Genomic DNA, 25,111 nt, shown 5'->3' with positions numbered 1-25,111 from the left:
CTCTCTTTTATGTTCCCACAAGCCTGAGTACAGTGCTAGTTACAAATTAGGTACTTAATAAACGATTCTGAAATAAATGAGTTAATGAATAAATGAACAGACTTTAAGTTGCCATTGGCCACTTAATGATTCTGAGGAGCTATGTATGATACATGTGCAATATAAAGTCAGAAAATTTTCAAAAGATGTCATTGCTTTTTTTCCTTTTTAATCTGAAGAAGTAGCTCTAAATTTTTGGTCTCAGGATCCCTTTGCACTTAAAAATTATTGAGTTCCCCAGTACAGAGAAGATTAGCATGACCCCTTCACAAGGATGACATGCAACTTCATGAAGCATTCCATATTTTCTGTGATATTTGGAAACTCAATAACTGCTGTACCTGGGGTGCGTGGGTGGCTCAGTCATTAAGCGTCTGCCTCCGGCTCAGGTAATGATCCCAGGGTCCTGGGATCGAGTTCCACATCGGGCTCCCTGCTCGGCAGGAAGCCTGCTTCTCCCTTTCCCACTCCCCCTGCTTGTGTTCCCTCTCTCGCTGTCTCTGTCTGTCCAAAAAAAAAAAAAAATCTTTAAAAAAATAAATAAATGCTGTACCTTTAAAAAAAATTGAGTTCCCCAATGAGCTTTTGTCAGTGAGGATTATATCTAGTGATGCTTACCGTATTATAAATTAAAACTGAGACATTATTAAAATACAAGAACATAAGTATGTATTCCACTAGTTGTGAGAGCAGTGACATCAACTAATGTCATGTAGCTTCTGGTGAACTCCACTGTACACTCGTGAGAGAATGAGAATGAAAAACATCAGTATTATTGTGAAAATAGTTTAGACCTCATAGACCCCTGAAAACATCATCTTGGAAAATTAATAATCCAAAGTATACCACTGGGGCACCTGGGTGGCTCAGACAGTTAAGCGTCTGCCTTCAGCTCAGGTCATGATCTTGGGGTCCTAGAATCGAATCCCGTATCAGGCTCTCTGCTCAGTGGGGAGTTTGCTTCTCCCTCTCCCTCCGTCCCTCCCCCCTGCTTGTGCACTCTCTCTCTCTCTGTGTCAAATAAATAAAATCTTTAAAAAAAAAATAAAGTATACCACTGGACTACTGAATCAGGCTATCCTAAGGGTAGTCTTTAATCTTAAGGTTAAAACCTTTTTACCTTTATGTTAAATCATGAGTATTGTGAGTGTTGTAGATGGTTCTAATTATATAGCAGGCACAAAATTAATTTTTAATTAATGTTAAACGATAACTTTTTTTGGTTGAAATTTTCATCATTTAAAAAAACAATATTTGGAAATTGTGTTCAGTGTACATTTAAAATTGAGTTCTTTTCCATTGCAGTTCCTCAGTTTGAAACGACATGTGGTTATGTAGAAGCTACACTTGAAGAGTTCCTGACCTGGAACTGTGACCAGCCTACTATATATGGACCATTTAGAGATTATGATCATTCCAAATTCTGGGCTTATGCTGACTATAAATATTTTGTCAGCCTATTTGACGACAAGGCAGATATTTTCCAGGTAAGTCAATACATTCCTTTTAATCTTGGTAATAATTTATTCTTGAGAAAAGATCACAAATTAGAACTTCTCTGGTACCTTATTCCTTCACTATCATCTTCTCTCAAAAGTAGTCACTGTGAGTCTTAAGTATTTTATCCATTCAAGCTAAAAGTTTTGCTTAGGTGAAGTGTAATGGTCGTCTCACTCAGATGAGCAGGCTTGTCACACTTTTCCTACTCAGCAAACTTCTTACACACTCTCTCGTTCACCTTTAAACAGTCCCTGGGCTGGTTTGGCGTGTATGGGAAGCATAGATTGTGTATAGAACTTTATTTCCTGATTATTACTTGAAGAAGCGTTCACGAAAGCCTGGAGGCATTCCAGGCTACTGCTGCCGCCATCCCTCCCTGCTCTGGGGGATTAGTACAGGTTAATGGCCTGAGGCAGAGAGTGCTGGGCTCCTGGTGTTTGATTGCAGAAGACCTGCAGAAGTATGGGAGTGCTTGCAGAAGGTAGAATGTGGAAATTCTTTGTCATGTGTTGACATAACTGACAGCAGAGTTTGCAGACTACCATATCCTCTTTTAAGTGTTTTCTGCCTCAAACTGCCAGCTTATTTTGTGGGGTGATTTCGCAAACTCCCTGTTCTGGTTTCTGTGTGTGTCTTAGCCATGAGGCAGGAATGGGAGTAGTTCCAGGAAGCCATTTGGATGACTCTGCATTACCCACAATCAGGTCAGGGCTCCAGAGTCCTTTATCCTGCCCCTGATCCTTTGTCCAGAGAAGTATTTGGCCATCACTGCAGGCTGTCATGCTCCTACTCTCCGGCCCCCTGGAGTGCTCTCCTCCTACCTGTCACCATTACCCCCTCTCTGGATTTTCCTTTCACATAGGCTGATAGTCCTTAGACGTTTTTTTTTTTAAGTTTTTATTTAAATTCCAGTTAGTTAACATACAGTGTAATGTTAGTTTCAGGTGTACCACATAGTGATTCAGCATCCCATAGATCACCCAGTGCTCATCACAACAGGTGCACTCCTTAATCCACATCACCTATTTCCTTTTCCATTCAGCCTATATTTTTCTTTTTTTCACTTCAAGTCAAGGTGTAGATGCTGACATTTACATAGTTATGTAACACAATGATCAATACTTTGTAGCTTTAAAAATTTTTTTTAAATGCTTACTTAAATTTTGCTTTTTATAAAAAAAAGGAAAAATGTATCACTTGTCTCAGAATTGTTGAGTATATATTTTTCTCATAACATGAAAGAATGCATCAGTTTTGAAAATATTCAGTAGATGCTTTCTGAATCGAAAGTCTATACCAAATCTATTTACTCATTTTCAAATGATAATTTTGAGATAATTTTTTTCTTGTAACATTATCTGTGATCACTTTATGAATCTTTAACCCTGGAACTTTTAGATATCGTTAACTTTTAGAGTCTTTTATTATATTTCTTGCACTGTCACCCATCCTGTAGATTAGACTAGTATTTTGTACTCCATATTTCAGGTAAAACATTGTGTAATAGTAATATTTATCAAGTACTTCTTATACTTGGTGCTCTTCTAAGTGCTTTACATTTATAATCATCAAGTAACCCTATGATATAATAATTATCCCTGTTTTGGGGCGCCTGGGTGGCTCAGTTGGTTAAGCATCTGCCTTTGACTCAGGTCATGATCCCAGGGTCCTGGGATGGAGCCCAGCATCGGGCTCCCTGCTTGGCGGGAAGCCGGCTTCTCCCTGTCCCACTCCCCCTGCTTGTGTTCCCTCTCTCGCTGTCTCTTTCTCTGTCAAATAAATAAATAAAATCTTTAAAAAAAAAAAAAATTATCCCTGTTTTAAGAAAAAAGAGGCACAAAGAAGTAAACCTTTTCTGAAATTCTACAGCTAAGAAAAGAGTAACCCAAGCAGTCTGTCCTGCGAGCTTTAGCTGCTGCAGTGTATGCATAGACAGGGTCCGAATACATCTAGTTCTTTAGGGACCCCACAGCTGGGGTAAGGACTTCCATGTCTGCTGAGTCTGGGCTCGCTCTACGTTGCATGAATCTCCCATCTGACTCCATCAGTCATTCTTTCTCAGCCCAGGCATGACAGCACTGGACAGACATGTGTCCTGTCCATTAAGTGTGGATATAAAAGGCCTTTTGGTAGTGTGCCGGAATTCTAATTGAGCCCTTATACAACCTGATGTTTTCAGTTGAATGAGTTTTTGGTCAGCTCAATTATGGTGATTAATCCTCTGGATTAGAACAGGGAAATCTGTTATGAACAAAGAATTCATTATGATTATATCATTTTTTTTTTTTTTTTTAAAGATTTTATTTATTTATTTGAGAGAGAGAGAATGAGAGAGAGCACATGAGAGGGGGGAGGGTCAGAGGGAGAAGCAGACTCCCTGACGAGCAGGGAGCCCGATGCGGGACTCGATCCAGGGACTCCAGGATCATGACCTGAGCCGAAGGCAGTCGCCCAACCAACTGAGCCACCCAGGCGCCCGATTATATCATTTTTTAATCTCAGAGATTTCTGAGCACCAAGTCTTACATCATAGATACCTAAGTTGTTTTCCTTTTACCAATATAATTCATTCATTCACCAAGTCTTACTACTTAACTGTTTTAAGCTTTCTTCTATCTGTTAAAAATGGTGGGTAGTTAAACATTAAAACAGATAAATTTTTAAAATTTTTATTAATTCATTTAAAATAAAATCATTGTATGTGAACATAATAACATTTTTATGAAAATAACTATATTATAATGAGATTGGTAGTAATATTAAAAAAAGAAAATAAGTATATTCAAAAATTTTTTAAATGTTATAAGAGGAATGGCATTGTTTTACATTTTTGCAAGTCTTGTTAATGTCTGGCTTCATAGAAGATAGCTGTATTCTATCTGCTTCCTTATTCAGTCTGTTAAAATTTGTTGGTTTGTTTGAAGTATATGAAGGATATGTTGCCTCACACACATATGCAGCTGAAAAAAATAGGACTATTTTAGAAACTTTTTTAGATAATTGTGAATTTTTTTTTTTATACTCCACCAAACTTGACAAGAGGTAGTTTCTGAAAGGTTGGTTTGTTGCAGTACAGAATCTGAACGCATAGTCAATGAACTCTTTGTACTTTTACAATAAAATCCATTGGTCCATCTTGCATGGAATGGCTCTTTTGTAATGCCTTTCATTGGCCATTTGGAAAATATTGGTTTACTGAGTTATATAGATCTTCCAAATGTTGACACATTTCCATATACTTCATTAAAAAAAAGTGACATTTGTTAATATCACCATTCTCATCAGAGAAGTCTTTAAGTATTAAGAAGCTTTCAGTTCATGTGTTTCATGATACCAGTTTCCAAAATCATTTTCATTCTGTTCAAATATTTTCTAATTCCCCTTGTGATGTATTGTTTGACTTATGGATTATTTAGAAGTATAATGTTTAGTTTCCAAATATTTGGGAATTTTCCAGCTATCTGTCTGTTGTTGGTTTCTAATTTCAGTCCATTGTGGTCAGAGAACATATTTTATATGATTTCAGTCCTTTGAAATTTATTGTTTACTGCCCAGAATATAGTCATTCTTGATTAATGTTCCAGGTACACTTGAAAGGAATATGTATTCTCCTATTGTTGTGTTTTATAAATGTCATTCAAGTCAATTGTTTTAAGTCTCCTGTAACCTTACTGATTTTCTGTACACTTGTTCTGCCCATTATATAGAGAAAGGTATGGAAATTTCCCAACTATAATTGTATATATGTTTCTTTTTCAGTTCAGGTTGGTCAATTTTTGTGTCATGTATTTTGAAACTGTTACTAGGTTCATATACATTTAGGATTATTATGTCCTCTTAATCGATTAATCTTATATCATGATGAAATGATCCTCTTTCTCCTGGGTTTTTCCTTGTTCTGAAGTCTTTGTTTAGTTTGCCTTTGGTTAGCGTTAGCATGAAAAAGGAATACTTTCTATATGATTCCATTTATATAAAATTGTAGAACTTGCAAATAAATTTATAGTGACCAAAAAAGATCAAGAACAAGGGGCTAGAGAGAAATGGGTTACTAAGGATCACAGGGAAACTTGGACATGATCAAAATGTTTGCCATCTTGATTATAGTGATGGTTTCTTGCATGTCCAGATATGTAAAAATTCACCAAATAGTACACTTTAAATATATGCTGTTTATTATACATCAGTTATACCTCAATAAAGCTGTTTTAAAAAACAAAAGAATACAGTGCTGCCTGGTACATTTTGGTTCACTGTCTTGACACCAGCAGTTTTATTCACCATTGTTTTTTGTGCCATCAGTGCAAACGTCAACACAGTGAAATAGGCAAATACCATCTTAATAGTATTATGAACATAATTTCAACCTCACAGGTCCTTTAAAAGGGTCCCAGTGACTCCCAAGGGGTCCACGGACCACCTTGAGAACTTCTGGTTTTACAACATCACTTCTGATATTACTCTTTATTCCTCCAGCTCTGACTCCTCCTCCAATCAATTCTAAAACAGTTTCTCATGAAGATACATTCCAGGTCATGCTACAGATTAAATATTGAAATATATTAATCATGTTCACTAAAATTTCATGACTTAAAATTGTATAAGAATAGCATTTAAAACTCTCCCCGACATGACTGATGTGACCTGTCCCCCACGTGTATGTCCCTTTTGTCTCCTTGATGAATGCTGGACCACTCTGTCCTCTCTCATCTTCTCATCTTCTGACCTTTGCTCATGCTCTTCTCAACTTCTGTCTGTTAAAATTCTACTTCTTAGGGCCCGGCTCATGTTCAGTCTTGGCTATGAAGCCTTCTCAACCACTGTACCCACAGCTATCCATCCCTTGCCTTCGTTCCTATGTTTTATTTGGATTGTTATTTAAATGGTGCATGACATGTCTGTGTCTTGTTTCTCTAACTATTAGCTCTTTGGGAACAGGGACTATGTTTTATAACTTTTTATTCCCCCAAATTGCTAACATAGTGCTGAATACATAATAGATACTTGAATGATTACAGAAGGGAGTTTTTGTCCTACTCTTACCATTTCTTGTTTTGATAGTTCTTTGGTTTTTAGCATCTTTCAAGGAATGTTTTAATTTATACCCCTAGTTTCACCTTTGTCAAATTTTCTGTGGCTTCTAGTTAATCATAGCATTTGTCAATCTTGGTAAGAATTTCTTAGCTCTCTTCAGGCTTCTACTAGTTTTTTAAGTTTTTACTTATAAACTCTAAAATTTCCATCTATGAACCCTTTTCTTCCACAAATTAAAATTATCCACCGATAAATATATAATATTTATATATACTGATAAATACACTGGTAAATACACTGATATGATTGAAAAATATCCTATAGCCTTAGAGGTGGCCAACAGTTGTGATTTTGATACTTAACTGACTTTCATATATGGCAAGTGAAATTAGTCTCATTATTTTTTAGTTGTCCATCATATCATTGACTAATCTAAATAAATCTTAATTTGGAACATTTTGTTCTCTACTTCCCAAGAAAGGTAGGGTATTTGTGACAGTCCCACATAAAATTTCTTTATCTCACTCATTAGGTAAGAATGACAGGTCTTACCTTTTGTAATTATCACTAAGAATCATCATAATTGAAGCTATTTAGAATTAACATATAGCAAAAAGGATTTTGCCCTAAGAATGTGTCCCAGGTAGATTCCATTTTATGTTGTGATTCAGATTGGCTGCTGTGATCCAGGAGCCATGTTAAGTCACCAGGACACAGAATTGCACAAAATGCAATACATCGAAGATTAGTTCTGACCTGTCTTGGACTTTGTAACGTAGTTATGAGAGTATCTTGAAATTGAGCCAGGTGGTTTAGTAATGATTAAAAGAGTTTGATGGCCAGTGATGCTTTCTGATGAGGCAGATTGGAGTGTAAGAATTTGGGTGTTTATCCAAGCCTAGCTGTGGGTAGAAAGCTAAATACCTCTTTTCTGTTTATGTTACCTAAGGTAGTTTTCCTAAGGAAAAAAGAGCCTTAAGCACTTGCTAATTTATAATGTCCATTTAAGGGGCTATTTAAAACTTAAATTGAAGTATTTATCCTTTATAAGTTTTATATGTAATTATAATTAATTGTATTGTTTTAAAGTTTCATTTTTGTTGTTTTGACCAATATTGTGCTTTCTTTTTTTTTTTTTTTTTTTTTTTTTCAGGAATAAAACTCATTATGGAATTAGGTGTAATCAGCTTTTCTATATTTTTTTATCTAGGCATGGAGAATTAATAGAATGAGACTTTTTATGTGACAAATAGAATCAAATTAACCAGGGCCATGAGTCACCCAAACAGCATTGTATAGGTAAAAGAACAAATAGTTTTGAGTTGGGGTGTTCTCAGAGCCTAGAGCTTACATCAACTAACTCATACTGAATCTGGGCTCTGAGAATACCCCAACTCAAAATATACCATCTTTTAGAACAAAACAACTTAAGAATGGATTATTTTTTGGTGATTGGTTTACATAGTAAGCTAAAAAAAGCCACTATTCTGTATTATAAGCATCTTACCAGTTTTCTTTAGTTCTTTGGTTAAAACTAAAATTATGGAAGATTTGGTTACTTGTACAACATTTTTAAGATGGTGTTTGATCCTGGAATAATTATTTAACTTGTTAATTGAAACAGATTTAGGAGTTACTCAGGTTCATAATAAAAATAGATCTAGTTACCTAGATCAGTAACTCAGCAATTTTTGAGCATTTGTTGTACTCACTGTGTTAGGCACTGGAGGTGGTAACCTGAATAAAATAAAAGATTGGCTTCTCACAGGACTTTATAGTAGAATGCAGAAACCAAACCTTAAGATAGAACAGTATAAAATGTGCTATTAGAGTTCGGTATTGTTCCTGATATTATTTTATCACTTAAACAGTAGTAATAGTTTTAGAATATTATGCATAATCTAGAATATTGAAGTGTACACATTTTGAATTTTTTTTTTAATTCAATCTGAGTTTTGAAGTCTCCTATTTAAAGTGTTGGGGACATTTTTAATTAAACAGTTTTCTTTTTTTTTTTTTTTAAGATTTTATTTATTTGACAGAGAGATAGAAAGTACAGACAGGCAGAGCAGCAGGCTGAGGCAGAGGGAGAAGCAGGCTCTCTGCGGAGCAGGGAGCCCGACGTGGGGCTTGGTCCCAGGACCCGGGGACCATGACCTGAGCCGAGTGCAGCTGCTTAACCGGCTGAGCCACCCAGGCACCCCCTAATTAAACGATTTTCAAAACTGATCCTCATTACTGTTATGTTTACCTAAAGGAACCCAGTATTTAATTATTGTGATAACAGTAGATTGGTGGTTGGTTTGGGGCTAAGGGTAAAGGCAGGCAGATTAACTACACAGGAGTAAGAGGAACTTTTTGGGGTAATGGAACTATTCTATATCTTGATCATGGGTGTTGGTTACACCAGTGTATACATTTGTCAAAACTTGTTGAACTATACTCTAAAATGACTGCATTTTATTGTATTTAAATTTTATCTCAATAAAATTAATTTAGAGGCACTTGGGTGCTCAATCGGTTAAGCATATGACTCTTGGTTTTGGCTCAGGTCATGGTCTCAGGGTGGTGAGATCAAGCCTTGCATCTGGCTCCACGCTCAGTGCAGAGTCTGCTTGAGAGTCTCTCCCTCTACCCCTTTCCTTTCCTCGCTCTTGTGTGCATGTGTGTGCTCTCTCTCTCTCTCTCTCAAATAAATAAATATGCTCTCTCAATAAATTAATTGATTTTGTTTTTTAAAAGATTTTATTTATTTGAGAGAGAGAGAGAGAGCAAGTGGGGGAGGGAGAGAGAGAAGCAGACTCCCCGCTGAGCAGGGAGCCAGATGTAGGACTCGATCCCTGGACCTAGAGATCATGACCTGAAGTCAGATGCTTAACGGACTGAGCCAGGTGCCCAAAATTAATTTAAAAAGAAAACTAGGCAATGGAAAAATATTGTTTCTAAATATTTCATTATGTTGATATTCAAGCAGTATCTCCCAAACTTGTATCTTCACAAGTGGCACAAAAATGCATTGTCATCTCTTGTGCCCTGATTTTTTATTTGGGAGAATGGTCACTCTATGTACACAAGAAATAAAGCCATCATTATTTATAAGTTATATGTTCAGAACACCATCACAAGGGCAGGGCCACCTGAAGGAAAGAGGAGAATAAAGTACCTGCCCTACTTTTGTGTTATAAACAAAGTTCATTTTCATTGGTCAGCCAGTTTTCAACTATGAGTGAACAATGAATTTTGCTTATAATGCTCATTCTGTACAGAAGCTGTGCTATATTTATTCTTATCCTGAAACACTGTAATGTGTTATTTCCACCTCTTTTTCTTAAGGCATCCTTAAACTGCCAATAAACTTCCCAGATAGATTCTGAGAAGCAACTAGGAATCAGGGCTGATTACCTGGGGTTGGAGGAGGATAAAAAAGCAAGACTGGATTCCTGGTTAACGTCTTTAAGTACTGGGGTAAAATCTGATATGATTTTCTTCTAGAACTACCCCTCCCCACTAGGGTATTTAACGAACTACCAAATTATAACAGCCCTATGTTAGCACTTCCATAATAAATCTAGCCTTCCTCTTTAATTAAAGAGTTGATGATCTAGACCTTTTGACTGTTTCTTTTATTGTCTTTTGTCATTTTCATTGTTTATGATCTACACATTTTACTTGTATATCAATTATTTGGACTGAGAACATTTTTTTTTTTCCTGGAGAAATGATGCTGATCTTGGTGGTTAGTTCTCCAGGCCAGCCTGGGGAAGCCTACTAAATTTATAACTACTCAAAGAAGTACATAGGACTCTCCCTACTCCCACCCCAAAGTGTCTATAAGAGTATGTCCTCAGGGATGCATTTCTCCGATATGGGGTTTAGGACTAGCCAACTGCAAACCTGGGAAAAAGTGCCCAACAGAATGGGATTATTGGGGAAAGACAGGTTCCTTGGACTAACCTCCTGAATCAGTTTGAATTAGGCCTGTTAAAAAATGAAATTCAACCCAGTGAATTTGAAGATCTAATTGGGATTTATTAAACGATTCATGAATTGGGCAGCATCCCATCTCGCAAGCAGAAGAAGACTCCACTGAGCTAAACAAAAGAAAAGTTTTTAAAGGCAGAGAGAGGGCATTAAAAAAGAAGAAGAAGAAAGAAATTTATTAGCAAGGAATGCATTGTTTAGGCAAGGTTGCCCTCCTAAGGGGAGTACAAGAGGTCTATTAGTAAATTTCCTACTATTAACCAGGAAATTCCATGTTGACTGGTTAAAGGTTACACTTGTGGTGGGGAGGGGAGTGAAATGCAGTTAGGTTAGGTAGTAAGTCTTGTTTTACTGATTTAGGGCCTTAACCTAAGTGATGGCCATTTTGAGGCTATGGTTGTTTTTGTTTTTTTCTTGTTGTTGTTGTTGTTTTTAACAAACTTAGTTGCTTGTAACAGATAACCCTGAATAGAAGTTGCCTAACTAAATGTATACGGGTGATTTTTTTTTCCTCATGTAAGGAGAGTTCAGAGCTGCACTAGCCTGGGCTGTAATGGAGGCTTTGTCATAACAAAGAACCCAAGTTTTACTGTCTTTCTGCTTTGTCCTTCTAAGCATATGGCTTCCATCCTCAAGGCCATCTTGTATTCCACGATAGCCATCACAACTGTATCGCTGAAAAGGGAGAGGGAAGGACAAAAGTCTACTCCCAGCTGTCTCACTTTTAGGGAACTTTCCCAGAGGTCCCACCTAACAACTTCTCTTTAATGGTTAGAATTTAATCTCTTAGCTCCACTTAACTGCAGGGGAGGCTGGAAAATGGGTATTTCTTAGTGGGCATCTCCCTGAATACAAGGGAGATATTAAGAAAGATAGGCAGTTTCTGCCACACCCTGCTCATGGAAAGACATGAAAAATTAAAGCAACATTTATTTTAAAAAGATAGTTATTACACGGTGTCTGCGTGAACAAGTATAGGGTCTGGGAAAATTGCAGCATTGAAGGGAGGGTTCCAAGAATGAGTTCTGGCCCTCTGCACCATCATCCTTTGTGCATTGCTTAAGATGCATAGGGCTAATGCCTGTGCAGCAGGGGAAAGAGGCTTTTGAAGTTAATGGAAGAGCAGTTCTCAGGCAGCCATAGGTCTGGCAGTTCCAAGGGAAGGTCCTATGGCCAGATGCCTGGGGCAAGATGATTGATGGTCATTTTATTTCGTGGTTAAATCCATAGGTTAGCAATCTGCTATACTTCTCACTGGAGCAGAGGAAGGGAAAGGAGCAAAGTTCAGATCTCTCTCTCAAGTCCTAGTGCATTATTAGTTCCTTGTTGAGGGATCAAGACTGAGAAGGGTAAAAGCCAAATTTCAACCATTCTTGACCTCTTAATTTATTGTACCATCATGTGATAGTGATAGAAACTGCCTGTGGCATTTTTGTTGTTGTTGTTGTTATTTATGTTGTTTCAGGTTGATATCTCCAACTAGACTGTAAAGTTTTCCAATACAGATAATAGAGATGTTTATGTCTTACAGCTCTTTGAGTCTCCATCCTTGATTAACATATCCCATGTTATCAGTCAGTATTTGTTGATTCAAGTACATGTGGTGTGGTCATGATTCTCAACTCTCTCAGCTCTTGCATTCCCTTTATGATTCTGAAATACAACTTGTAGATGGTATAGTTACCTACACATGTAATTTTTAAAAATTGCTTAAAAATGCCTTACCTATGACATAAAGGAACATTTTAAAGGAAGTAATTTAAAATAAAACAACATATATTTTGGTGTGTTAATGCTTATTGACTACACTAGAAGACATAATGAAGTAGTCAAATCAGGTATGTGATTAAGTAGACCACCTCTAAAACCATATGCCATCTTTTCGAATGGATACCACATTCCATTTACTCCAGAAACCAGGGCCAACCCTGATGCACACTGTGGTCTGCGATGTTCCTTTTCTGATATTGCAGACTGTGAGGGAGCCTGGTAAGTTCTAGGTGAGGCTGTCCCAAATGACTGTTGTCAGTTGCTGTGTGTTAGAATTGTTTAGACTTGGGACTGGCTTGGGATGACCAAGGAATCCCAGGACCATACCTACCAGATCTATATTTGCCCAAGAAAAAAAAATTCCAGAGTAAAACAGAGTAATAAGTGTGCCAGCCAGAAAGAAAACAAAAAAATACCAAAGGTCAGGAAAGATAAAAGTGGAAACTAGATTTAAGCTCTGGTATGTGCTGTGGACTCAGCCAGTTGCTGGAGCTAGTGAGGTATGTAAGTAGTGAAAAGACAGAAGATGACTATAAAATGTGAGTGGTTATTCATTATACAAATGCCTGTTTTCCAGGTACTGTGCTAGGCTAGAGAGTCGCAGACAGCCCTGGCCCCCTTTCCTCAGGGAGCTCATATTCTAATGGAGAAGACAGACAAATGCATCTAACCAGTAATGGCCAGTTGTCCTAAGTGTTATGAAGTAAACAAAAATGGGCCCAAATCAAGAACAACAGGAGAGGGACTTACTTTACATAGGGTAGGTTGGGAAGCTTTCTCTAAGGAGATGATATTTAAGCTGATTCCTAAGAAATGAGAAGCTAGCTATGTAAAAGGAGGGTCAGGAGCTTTCTAAGCAGAGTGAATAGCATATGCAAAGCCTTTGAAGAAGGGAAAATGTGCCTTTTTGGTGGGGGGAGAGGGAAGAAGAAGAAGGCCATTATGACTGAAGCCTGGCTGATGAGATGCAGAGGGTTAGAACGTGTCAGAAAGGTGAGAGGGGCCTGGTCATACAGGCCCACAACTGAGGGCATTTGGACCTAATTCTAAGTTCAAAGCAAGGGAGTGACAGGTCTTAACATTTTAAAAAAGATTGCTTTTGTTGTGGTGAGGAGAATAGGTCAGAGGCAAAAAGAGTCAAAGTTCTTTGGGAGGGAGAGACCAAGAGAGAATGATGAGGTTGCATAAGGGGGAATAGAAGCATTTGAAGAAGTGACATTTACATTGGGTCTTCAAAGAGAAATATGAACTGGGGCGTGGGAGAGCTGCAAGAAGACCAGTCGGGCAGAGGGAACAGCAGGAGTAAAGGCAGGGAGAGGTGTGTGTGGTCCATACCAGGAAAGCTGTAGAGGTGGTGTAGTAGGGGTCTCCTTCCAGACCCTGCGTCCCCTTCACTGTTCTGTGGGTAATTACCTTCACACATAATTTTTAAAAACAATTAAACTGCCCCTGCTATAAAATACAGGAGAAGTTAAGCAGAAATATGTGATTTATTTATTTATTTATTTTTATTTTTTATTTTTTTAAATTTTTTTTTTTTTTTTTAAAGATTTTATTTATTCATTTGAGACACAGAGATACAGAGAGAGAGAGAGAGAAAGCATGAGCAGGGAGAGAGGCAGAGGGAGAGGAAGAAGCAGGCTCCTCGCTGAGCCAGGAGCCCGATGTGGGGCTCGATCTCAGGACCCTGGGATCATGACCTGAGCCGAAGGCAGACGCTTAACCATCTGAGCCACCCAGGCGCCCGAAATATGTGATTTAATGTGTAATTAATCAAGCGTGACTATACTGGAAGTCATAATGAACTAATCAGAGGCTTGTACTTACAAGGAAGAGGTTTAATTTTGAAGAATTAAGATAAAATTCCATAGAATATTTCCAAAATTGTATATTTCACATTTTGAAATGAGGCTAAGTGAGTATATTTGTATCTATAGGTGTAGAGTCACCACTATGAGATAATAGAAGCACAGACTGATACTGGCGTATATACTGCTGACCCAGACGCAATGAGTTTCAGTGCTGTTGGTGGTCTGGTTTTCAAAATGGGTAACAACTCCTGGTAAAGCTGCAAAAACACAAAGTACAATCCTCCCTTGACTTATTTAGTAATTATGTTTCGGGAAAACTCAATATGTATTAAAAACATGCCAAAGATCCTTTGATGAAATGGAGTTGGAATCCTACTCTTAGAGAATTAAAATCAAATTTTTTAGCGGTATGAAAACTGTGCAAGATACAGAACCTTTCTTCGTTGTGTTGAGCTCATCCCTGACCTCTATCCACTGAGTACCAGTAGCACCCTCCTCCCACTTGTTATGACAGACAAGAGTCTGTGCGTGTTTTGTAACAGTACTGTCAAAAGGACAGTTACATCCCTTAGTTTCCACATATAAAAATGGGTAAAATGGATATATCTACCGTCAATCTCATAAGGATTAAAGGAGATAATACACATAAAATGTTAGTATTGGGGTCTGGCCTACTATAAGAATCCAATAACCAGATGGTGGTAACTTGTTAGCAATTGAAAATATGGGTCTAGTCATAAAGGGGAGAGACTCTGTTAGGACTCGAGATAAGGCTTGGGAGTCATGTAGACAAGTTGATTTAAACATTGTAAAATGCCAGACAGAAACGAAGTAAGATTCAGTTTAAGAGGGATAAATGTAGGATCCCATGGCTTTTTCCTACAATCTATTAATAAGTCAAGGCTGAAGAGATATGGCTAGTATGGCTAGACCACAGTTCATAAGAAAAAGGCAGGCAAGCCAAGATTAGCCATGGTATAATTCAGTTGCTTAAACTGTCTGATGGTACATGAATGGTATAATGTCCGGGTCATGGAATGCTGCAGTCCCATAGACAGGGTTTCATGTAGGCTGTGTCTAGGGTTGGGGAGTCAGGCGTAAGAGAGCTGTTGACAAAGGTAGTTGAGAAGATAGCAACTGGAGGGAAAAGTTAATGCTACTGAGTTTAGGTATAAAAAAAAGAAAAGGCATGATAGTTTTTCAGATAATTTAAAGACAGCAGTTTTTGGCAGAAGAGAAAGTAAACTTGTCTGTAGAAAGCAAATCTACAACCTTCTTCTGTGAGTTACACGAAAGCAAATATTTTGTAGGGAGGAGTTGTTAAAAAAATTCAACCAAGTAAATTCGAAGACTTGATTGGCTTTATTAAACAAATCAGGCAGCGTCCCATCTAGCAAGTAGAGGAGAGCTACAAAATGGAAGGTTTTTATAGGGAGAAGGCTGGGGCAAGAAGTTATTAGCAAAGGTAAAAAAAGGATTGATTCAGGTAAGATCACCTTCCCTTAGTGGAAAGGGCATGGGGTTTTATCAAGCATATTACCTCAGCTTCCTTTGGGTGTGGGTGTGGGGGTGGGGATGGAGAAGGAGATGGCCCGTGTGACAGATTACCTCGTTGGTGCTGACCAGAAAATTCCTGACCCACTAGTTAAGACTACGTTTCTGGGAGAGGTTGAACTGCAATTAAGTTAAATATTAAGCCCTAGTTTGGTGACATGGCCTAGCATAAGTGACTCCATCCTTGGTCTGCAGTTTTCTTTTTAACACAGTCAACCAGACACTTGATTGTTCTTTTCAGCGATGGTGTCAAATAGAATTTTATGGATATAGATGATTTCTAGACTTTTCCAACTGTTGAGGTGGGTGTGGGAATAGACTCTAGGGTAGATCACCCCACCAATCACCTTTATTAATTTCACTGTTCCCAGCAAGACTCAAGGTAGATTCCTTCTGTGCCCACTTTGATTTCAGACATTTGACTGTCTATAAGTAGCTAAACACAATTGGCAAGAAAGCCTCAACTCTCAAGAGTCTGGGGGTGGGGTGAGTAGGGGCACAAAATAGGTACACTAAATGCTATTTTCTGACAAATTTCCTTTTTTTCAGCCTTTGGTTTTCCCAACCAATTTGCAGCTGAATTTTAGGTAGTTTAGGTCACCCTGATCTAATCATTCCAAAATAATTTTTCCTTTTTTGTCTTTGCTGTCAGGAAAGCCTCTTGCCAGTTTCTCATATAACCCTGTCCCCCATAGGAAAATCTTCTGTGATTCTTTCTAAAGCAGTGCTCTAGAACAGAGTTTCTCACAGGGGTCAGTCCATTGACTCCCTCAATTTATGTGAAATTGTGTATATGTGTGCATTTCTCTGAGGAGAGGGGTGTTGGCACTCATTAGATTCCTAAAGGAGTGTAAGAATCACTTACACAAGCCTCTTCTTTGGTAAGGCAAATCTCTTTTGTTTCTACATTTCATTCAGCTGCCTTTAGTTAAATTCCAAACTGAGGTGTGGTGGATTGTTCAACAAGGGCCAGAATTAATTGGAAGCCTCTTCTAAGTTCCCTGCTTGGACCAAGAGCCTTTCATTAGTGATTGTAGAGCACCTTCTGCTCACTTCTGTCAGAGCACTTGCCACATGATGTGAGTTGATTTATGGGACCGTCTTCTGTTATTAGATTTGAAGGGTAGCCCTGTGTTGTGTTAGTTTTTGTATTCCGAACACTGAGCATCATACCAAGACCAGAACCATTTACCCATAATAAGCCAACAGATTCTTCTTTCTGTCCCAAGCAACAAATGTTTGAAGCACTTACTCTGAGCCAGGTATTATGTTAGGCATTGGGAATACAGAGGTAAGCTCCCTCCATGGAGCTTATGGACATATCCAGAGGGACATGATCTTTGCCACTCCTTGGAGCAGCTGTGTGTGAGCCATGTGCAAATGCATTTACAATAGCACTGACCTTACAAAAACTCCCCCTTTGTAACAGACATTAGTTTTATGCACATAGTCCACGACTTTCAATACTCAAAACAAAAATGAAAATGCTTTTTCTAGTCTTCCTCAAAACCACCCATTAAATGTCTCTCCAAAATCCTTTCTCTTTGACTACAGCTGTTAATAGTTTGTCTCTAAAAATAGAGAATGTAGATGGAAGATACTGATAAAAGAAGCATCAGCATTTATGCCCAGGTTCTGCACATAGAAGTGTTTTTTGTTTTGTTTTATTTTTTAAAACTCAATAGGAAAAATTCATGATTTAAAAAAACAAATAGGGATGCCTGGGTGGCTCAGTTGGTTAAGTGTCTGCCTTGGGCTCAGGTCATGATCCCAGGGTCCTGGGATGGAGCCCTGCATCAGCACGGAGTCAGCTTCTCCCTCTGCCCCCCCACCCCCCGCTCATGTTCTCTCTCTCTCTCTCAAATGAATAAAATCCTTAAAAAAAAAAAAAGAAAAGAAATACAGGGGCACGTGGCTGGCTTAGTCAGAGGAGCAATGACTCTTGATCTCGGGGTCATGAGTTCAAGCCCCACATTGGGTGTAGATATTACTTAAAGAAATAAAACTTAAAGAAAAAAAACATAAATAGAGGCAAACCTCTGTGTCTGGTTCACTAGTATGTTCTTTTTCTTTACTAGCTTATACATACTATAATTTATGGATTTGAGTTTATGTCACACTACATTTATAGTTTTCCAATTTTTATTTAAAAGCAGGAAGCCTGGGCACCTGGGTGGCTCTTTTGGTTAAGCGTCTGCCTTCAGCTCAGGTCATGATCCCAGGGTCCTGGGATCGAGCCCTATATTGGGCTCCTTGCTCAGCATGGAGTCTGCTTCTCCCTCTCCCACTGCCCCTCCCCCTCCCCCTGCTCATGCTCACTCACTTTCTTTCTCTCTCTCAAATGAATAAATAAAATCTTAAAAAAAAAAAGAAAAACAGGAAGCCCCTTATTCTAAACTAAACAAGAGCAGAACAGTTTGTTGAAAAAGCAAGAGGCTTTGCTGCTACCCCCTGGCCCCTAAGGGGATGCCAGGGATCCTGGTTTGAGAACTGCTGGACTAGATGGTATTTATGGGTCAGTAGTTGACTAGGGCATGATTTGTCCACAGAACCAGGCATAAGGAGAGCCAAGTCAAGAGCGCTGTGCTGTCTCTGTTTTAAAGTTCATTTCACTTAAGGAGTTCATGACTTTGGGGAGCATAGCAAAAGTCATGTATGGATATGTATTTCAGTACTGTATGTATGCAGTCCCTACCTGGAGGCTCTGATTTAGTAGGTGTGAAATAAGACTCCAGCATCTATAGTTTTAAATGACTCCATTAACTTAGGAGAAGGCTTTTTTAATGTCACTAGAGTGTAAAAAGTTAATGCACTAGTTATACCTAGAAATATCTGCACTGCTTAGAGAAAATATGGCTTTCTGGCTTCCTGAGTTGAGCTTCAGAGACATTTTTATTTTTATATTTTCTTACAGCTTTTTAGGTTTTTATTTTAATTCTAGTTAGTTGACATACAGTATAATATTAGTTTCAAGTGTACAATATAGTGGTTCAGTAATTCCATATATCACGGATGCTCATGCAAGTGCATTCCTTAATGAGTTACATTTTAACTTTTAGAATACATGACATAACATTCTACTCCTGTCATCAGAGACGTTTTAAAAAACTTCTGTTTCCATTTCACTACGGTTCCTGCTACCTGAGTGAAACACTCTTCCTCTAGATATATGCATAATTACGTCTGTTGTTTATTTTCTCCCTCCAACCTCTAAAATGTAAGCTTCGCTTAGGTGGACATATTTGTCTTTCTTATTCACTGATTCATCACAAGCTTCTAGAACCAGTCAGTAAATATTTGTTGAATAACTACTAATAGTGAGGTACGTCAGGTATGTTATTGGTTTAAAAGATTTCTTGGATTGCTCTGGAAGCCTAACTTCCTCCATCTATAGCATTTTCTATAAAAGAGTATTCCAAGTACCGAAAAGCAGATGTGCAAATGAAAATGTGTAACCTTACCATACAGCATATTTGGTTGGTTCTTGACAGACTGTAACTTTATTTTCAAAACAGGATGTGATATGGTCTGACTTCGGGTTTCCTGGAAGAAATGGACGGGAAAGTACATTGTGGATCGGCTCCATGGGGGCCCATACGCCCTGTCATCTGGACTCCTATGGTTGCAACTTAGTATTCCAGGTACAAGGAAGGTAATGCACAGGTGCATACATGAGAGAGAGAGAGAAAGTGTGTGTGTGTGTGTGTGTGTGTGTGTGTGTGTGTTGCACAGGAAGAGCAATGAGGATCAGGCAGGTGGCCCCCAAGGTTTAGTCCCAGCTCTACCCTGTCAGCCTGCCTCATGACCAAGACCAATCTGTTAACCTCTGGTTCAATTTCCTCCTTTTTGAAGTAAGGGGAATAGTTCAAATGATGGTTTCCATGTGTGTCTCTCACTCATGATCAGGATTACCTTCAGAAACTTGATCCTAGAGCTCCAGGATTCCACTCCCAGTTCAGCTAGACAGTTGTCTGCTTAGCTGTGTTATGTAAGAGTCTGCATTTGTAGTTTTCAAAATTCTGTTTAAAAGCAGGAAGACCCTTTCTTCAAATCTAAATAAACAAGAGTGGAGCAGTTTGTTGGAAGAAAGAGGCTTTGCTGCTACCTTCAGGCCCCTGAGGAGATGCCAGGGGTCTGGTTTGGGAACCACTGAATGAGATGGTATTTATGGCCCCTTTCAAGTCTAAATTTTAGTCTGTGTCTACATGTAGACACAATGCAGTATTTTATTACTTTAGGTAAGTTCTTCTCCATCTGTCTGTGGACCCTAAGATATATAAGGGTAAGTCAGGAAATACTTTGATAGTCCCTGGTTCCAGGATTTCCATGAGAGTTTACATGTTTCTGCTAGTTGGAGGATGTACTCAGAATGTTATATGTGTAGCCTTCTTTTCTTCCAGTTAGTGATGCTTGAGTCTCCTTTCCTGGCCTTTTGGAACATTTATAGGACAGTACAGAGGGAAAAGCAGAAATGGCCATTTCCTAGTTCTCAGACCCTTTAGACATGACAAGGATTATGAGTGGATCCAAAAGAAACAGTGAATAAGCATGTGAATAGATTTCACACGTGAAGTATTTTGAAAACTATAAAATGGTATAAGACAGTCCACTTCTGGATTCATTAAGTCCTTATTAAAGGGTCTAGGATGTTTCAGGTGCATTATTATGTGTTGTGGATGCCACAGTGAATCAAGTGTCCATGGTCCTTGCCCTTAGGGAGTTAATAGTCTGAATCTTAAACTTGGTAAGAGAGGTATCCTTGTAAGCAGCTGTTTTCCATGTGTTCTGAATTGGGCAAGAAATTCAGTTGGGAAAACATTACCAAAAAATACCTGGGTTCTTTCTGTGACATAAAATTAGTATAGCTTTATTTTAACTTTGTAATAGAGCATATTTTCTGGTCTCATAAAGCTCTGGAATAGTAAAATACCTATTCAGTAAATACTCATGGAGTAGGTACCATGTGTTAGAGTAGGAATGGAGGTGAATGAGTAGGACATGTCTCTGCCCTGAGAGAGTTTATAGTTAGAGTCCAGGCAAGCCCACAGGCAGTGTGATAGAAGGCAGAATGAGCATGCTCTTGAGGAAGGTTTCATAGAGCTGTGGAACTGAAAAGTAGGAGAGATACCATTTCTGCTAGAAAGATTAAGAAAGATTTCAGAGAGGAGCTGCCATTTGTGATGGGCTTTGAAGGATGGGTGAAGGATGGGTCCCAAGACATGGGTGGGAGGAGCAGAGGGACCAGCATGAGCAGAGCCCTAGGAAAGCATGTGGTGTATAGAGAAGGAACCCTGTGAATCGTCCAGTGTAAGTTGTGCATTGCAAACAAAGGGATTAGGCAGGAAAGAGAGGTTGGAGCCAGAAGTTTACTTTCAGGCAAATAACCTCTTATTCTCTTTCAGCATGCAGGACAGTGAAATGTTTTTTGATTAGGGGATGACATGGTGATTGACCACCTTTTCTGATTAATAAAAGAAGGATGCATATGCAGTTGACCCTTGAGTAATGAGGGGATTAGGGGTACTGACCCCCGCACAGTTGAAAGTCTGCACGTAACGTTTGGCTCCGTAAAAACTTAACCACTAATAGCCTACTGTTGACTGGAAGCCTTACCAATAACATAAATAGTTGATTAACACATATTTTGTATGTTATATGTATTATATACTATATTCTTACAGTAAAGTAAGCGAGAGGTTCCTAGGTAGCGTAGTCGGTTGAGCGTCTGACTCTTAGTTTTGGCTTGGGTCATGGTCTCAGGGTCGTGGAATCCAGCCCTGCATCAGACTGTGCTCAGCCTGGAGTCTGCTTGAGATTCTTTCCCTCTCCCTCTCCTTTTGCCCCTCCCCCTGCTCACATGCCCACTCACTCTCTCTCTCAAATAAATAAATAAAATCCTAAAAAAAATAAAGTAAGCTAGAGAAAAGAAAATGTTATTAAGAAGATTATAAGGAAGAGAAAATACATTGACAGTACTGTACCGTATTGGAAAAAACATCTGCACATACGTGGACCCATGCCGTTCAAACCCCATGTTGTTGAAGGGTCGACCGTATGTTACATTTTAAGTGGAGCAAAACAAATTGTATGGGATTGTTATCTTAATGGCTATTCCTGTAGGAATGCAGCCATGAGGCAGAGGTAGGAGCTGGCACCTGAAGAGGTCAGGCGCTCTGTGACCTAGTTCTGGGTCCACCACTAATCACTAACTAGTCCAGTGAATGACACTGAACCAGCACTGGGTCCCTTTTCCCCTACTTTGAAAGTAAAATTAGACTGATGATCTCTTAAGAGTTCTTCCAGCTCTGACATTCTAAACATAGTAAATGCCAAGAATTCTCCCAAACTTGTCATAGCTACAGTGGAATGGAGCAGCTCTATCTCTAAGGCAAAATAAGACTTTAGTATCTACTTCTTAGTTTGAAAATAGCAGCCAACTGAAAGGCACTTAGTGGTCCCACTGTAACTGCAAGGGGTCACTAGAGAGCTTTAAGGCTTTCCTCAGAACTAGTTCTCTCCCTCTCCCAGTCCCTGCCCCTGTCCCTGTCCCTCTCTCTCTCTGCTTCCCCATTGTGTATTTTTGTCTGTGTGTCTTCCTTTTTCAAACACTTCTTCCTTCTTTGCCTCAGATGTCCCCCCTCTATTGACTTGAAGTATGGGTGTGTTCTGGTGTCTTGTGATTTAAGACTTATCGTCTCCATTTTTCAAAGTTTTAAGTGACTGAAACATTTTATAGTTTTCTCTTTTTGAAAATTCGATTATACCACTTTTTAGTTGGGTGGCATCATTTGTGCATTTCTCTTGCTTATGGATTGACTTAACACAGGTTTGACTTAAGGAATTTACAACCCAAACTGGGAGAAGTCTGGAAACTATTTGGTGGATAGCAGTATGGGTGGCTTCTCTGCAGAAGATAAGAATCCAGATATTTGAAAGGGAGGGATTATTCAGGTATCTCTAGAATCAGGGACAGAATCGACTTAGGAGGAGGTAGACTTTGATTTGAGATAAGAAAGAATGATCTGAAGGGGCACCTGCACCCCAGTGTTTATAGCAGCAGTGTCTACAATAGCCAAACTATGGAAGGAGCCCAGATGTCCATTGACAGTTGAATGGATAAAGATGTGGTATATATATATACAATGGAATACTACTTAGCCATCAAAGAAAATGAAATCTTGCCATTTGCAACGATGTGGATGAAACTAGAGGATATTATGGTAAGCGAAATAAGTCAGTCAGAGAAAGACAATTATCATATGATCTCTCTGATATGTGGAATTTAAGAAACAAAACAGAGGATTATAGGGGAAGAAGGGAAAAATAAAATAAAACGAAATTAGAGAGGGAGACAAACTGTAAGAGACTCTTAACCATAGGAAACAAACAGGGTTTCTGGAGGGGAGGTAGGTGGGGGGTTGGGGTAACTGGGTGATGGGCGTTAAGGAGGGCATGTGATGTAATGAGCACTGGGTGTTATATGCAACAGATGAATAACTGTACTCTACATTAGAAACTAATGATACACTGTGTGTTAACTAATTGAATTTAAATAAAATAAGTTAAAAAAAAAGAAAGAAAGAATGATCTTAGAAACTGGATCCTGTCCTAGCTTCAGGGCATCAGGAGATATCCACTGGCTGCTGCCTTATCTCCACCAGGTGTCTGCATAGGAGATTCCACTACTGAGAGATGAGCCAGGTGACCACTGAGATTGCTCCTATATTCCTTTATGGGTTGAATGAAAATGAAGATTTAGCTGCTGCCTTCTTAGATGTTTTGTCTCAAGTTCAGAGTACTAACTTGTATCTTATTTTTTTAATTAGGAAAAGATGGCATCTCTTTCCTCCCGAAGACACTCCTTTCCTTTATCCGACAAGAATCCCTTATGAAGAATCTAGTGTGTTCAGTAAAATCAATGTTGTCAATCCTGATTTAAAACGTTTTCCTCAGTTCTGCAAAGCTCGAAGACATATGGTTACACTAAACCCAGGACAGGTAATGGGTGCCTTAAAACATTGATGACCTGTCAGTGCGTGCCCCAGCTATAAATTTTCATGTCCTTATACCACACGCCTCCCCACCAATACAAATGAGAGTGATTTTCTTCCCTGCTGCTCTCTGCTGTTAGAAGGCTTCAGATGCAAACTTCTCAGCTTCACAGGTCATGGAACTATGGGAAGAGGGAATATAGCTCTTTCTACTGGTGAAGAGGAGAATGACTTTGGAGGAAAACAAGAACTCACAGTCATTTTTTTTTAAAGATTTTACTTATTTATTTGAGAGAGAGTGCTAGAGAGCATGAGCCGGTGCGGGGGAGCGGCAGGGGGAGGGAGACAAGCAGACTCCCCACTGAGCAGGGAGCCCAGACACGGCCAGATCCCAGGACCCTGAAATCATGACCTGAGCCAAAGACAGACACTTAACTGACTAAGCCACCCAGGTGCCCCACACAGTCAATTTTTAGTAAGGTTAAGAGAAAGTGTCAAGGCATGGGTACTTGAGCACCTCTGGAACATCTGTTCACAATTAATATCTTTTCAACTATACTAGAACCCAGACACGTAAATGCAGGTGGGAATGCATCTAGGTGGTGGGACGACAAAGGCAGAATGAACTGAGAATGATTTGCGTTAAGCAAGCGTGGATGTTCCTTTTATAAAGGATTGTCTCTGAAACATTTCCAACTGTCCAGTGGAGAAAATCACCTCTACAACATTGGCATTTGCTGTCTGATGTTTTATTAACAATATGAAAGGTTTTCTTAGTCTCTTAAGGAGATTTTATTCCCTCAATCATTCCTCTCCCCCTGCCTGTTTTCCTTCCCTTTCACTGGCCTTTTTCTTGCTTCCTTCACATGTGAGTACTCCAACTCAAATAATTTAACTTGAGCAACTTGCTTCAACCTGTTAGCTGTCACTCCCCAGGCACCTGTCCCGCAGCCTCTGACAAGCCCTCATCTATTTTATATCTCTATAGATTTACCTAATTCGAACATTTCACTCACGTTCAGTCGTACAAGTGGCCTTCTGTGTCCGCCTTCTTTCACATACCGTAATGCTGCAGAGTGTTATCAGGACTTCATTCCTTTTGATGGCTGAATGTATTTATTGTTATGCATATACATTTTGCTTATCCATTCATCAGTTGATAGGCATTTGGGTTGTTTCCACTTTTTGGCTATTATGAAGAATGTTGCCATAGATAGTGGAGTACCAGTTTTTGAGTGAACGTAGTTTTTCAGTTCCCTTGGTTATATACCTAGGAGTGAAATTGCTGGGTCCTGTGGTAACTCTCTGTTTAACTTTTTGAGGAATTGGCCAGCTGTTTTCCATAGCAGCTATGCCATTTTACATTCCCACGAAGGAATGTGTGAAGGTTCTGATTTCTTCACCTCCTCACCAACACTTGTTATTTTCCAT

General features: G+C 38.9%; 1 protein-coding gene and 1 pseudogene across 3 annotated transcripts in view; both read left to right on the top strand.

Annotated features, from left to right (window-relative positions):
• HSPBAP1 (HSPB1 associated protein 1) overlaps positions 1-25,111 on the top strand; it is a 62,567-nt gene that overhangs the window by 22,062 nt on the left and 15,394 nt on the right. For all 3 annotated transcript variants that reach the window (XM_032406686.1, XM_032406685.1, XM_032406687.1), the window contains exons 3-5: positions 1,345-1,526; positions 19,205-19,341; positions 23,516-23,687. In XM_032406686.1, the coding sequence (XP_032262577.1) occupies positions 1,345-1,526; positions 19,205-19,341; positions 23,516-23,687 (491 nt within the window). The remainder of the gene's footprint in view (positions 1-1,344; positions 1,527-19,204; positions 19,342-23,515; positions 23,688-25,111) is intronic.
• On the top strand, positions 278-348 carry LOC116634170 (annotated as a pseudogene).

Source organism: Phoca vitulina, unplaced genomic scaffold (genome assembly GCF_004348235.1).
Source record: "Phoca vitulina isolate PV1807 unplaced genomic scaffold, GSC_HSeal_1.0 scaffold8, whole genome shotgun sequence".
Lineage (NCBI taxonomy): Eukaryota > Metazoa > Chordata > Mammalia > Carnivora > Phocidae > Phoca > Phoca vitulina.
This window is presented reverse-complemented; position numbering and strand designations above follow the sequence as displayed.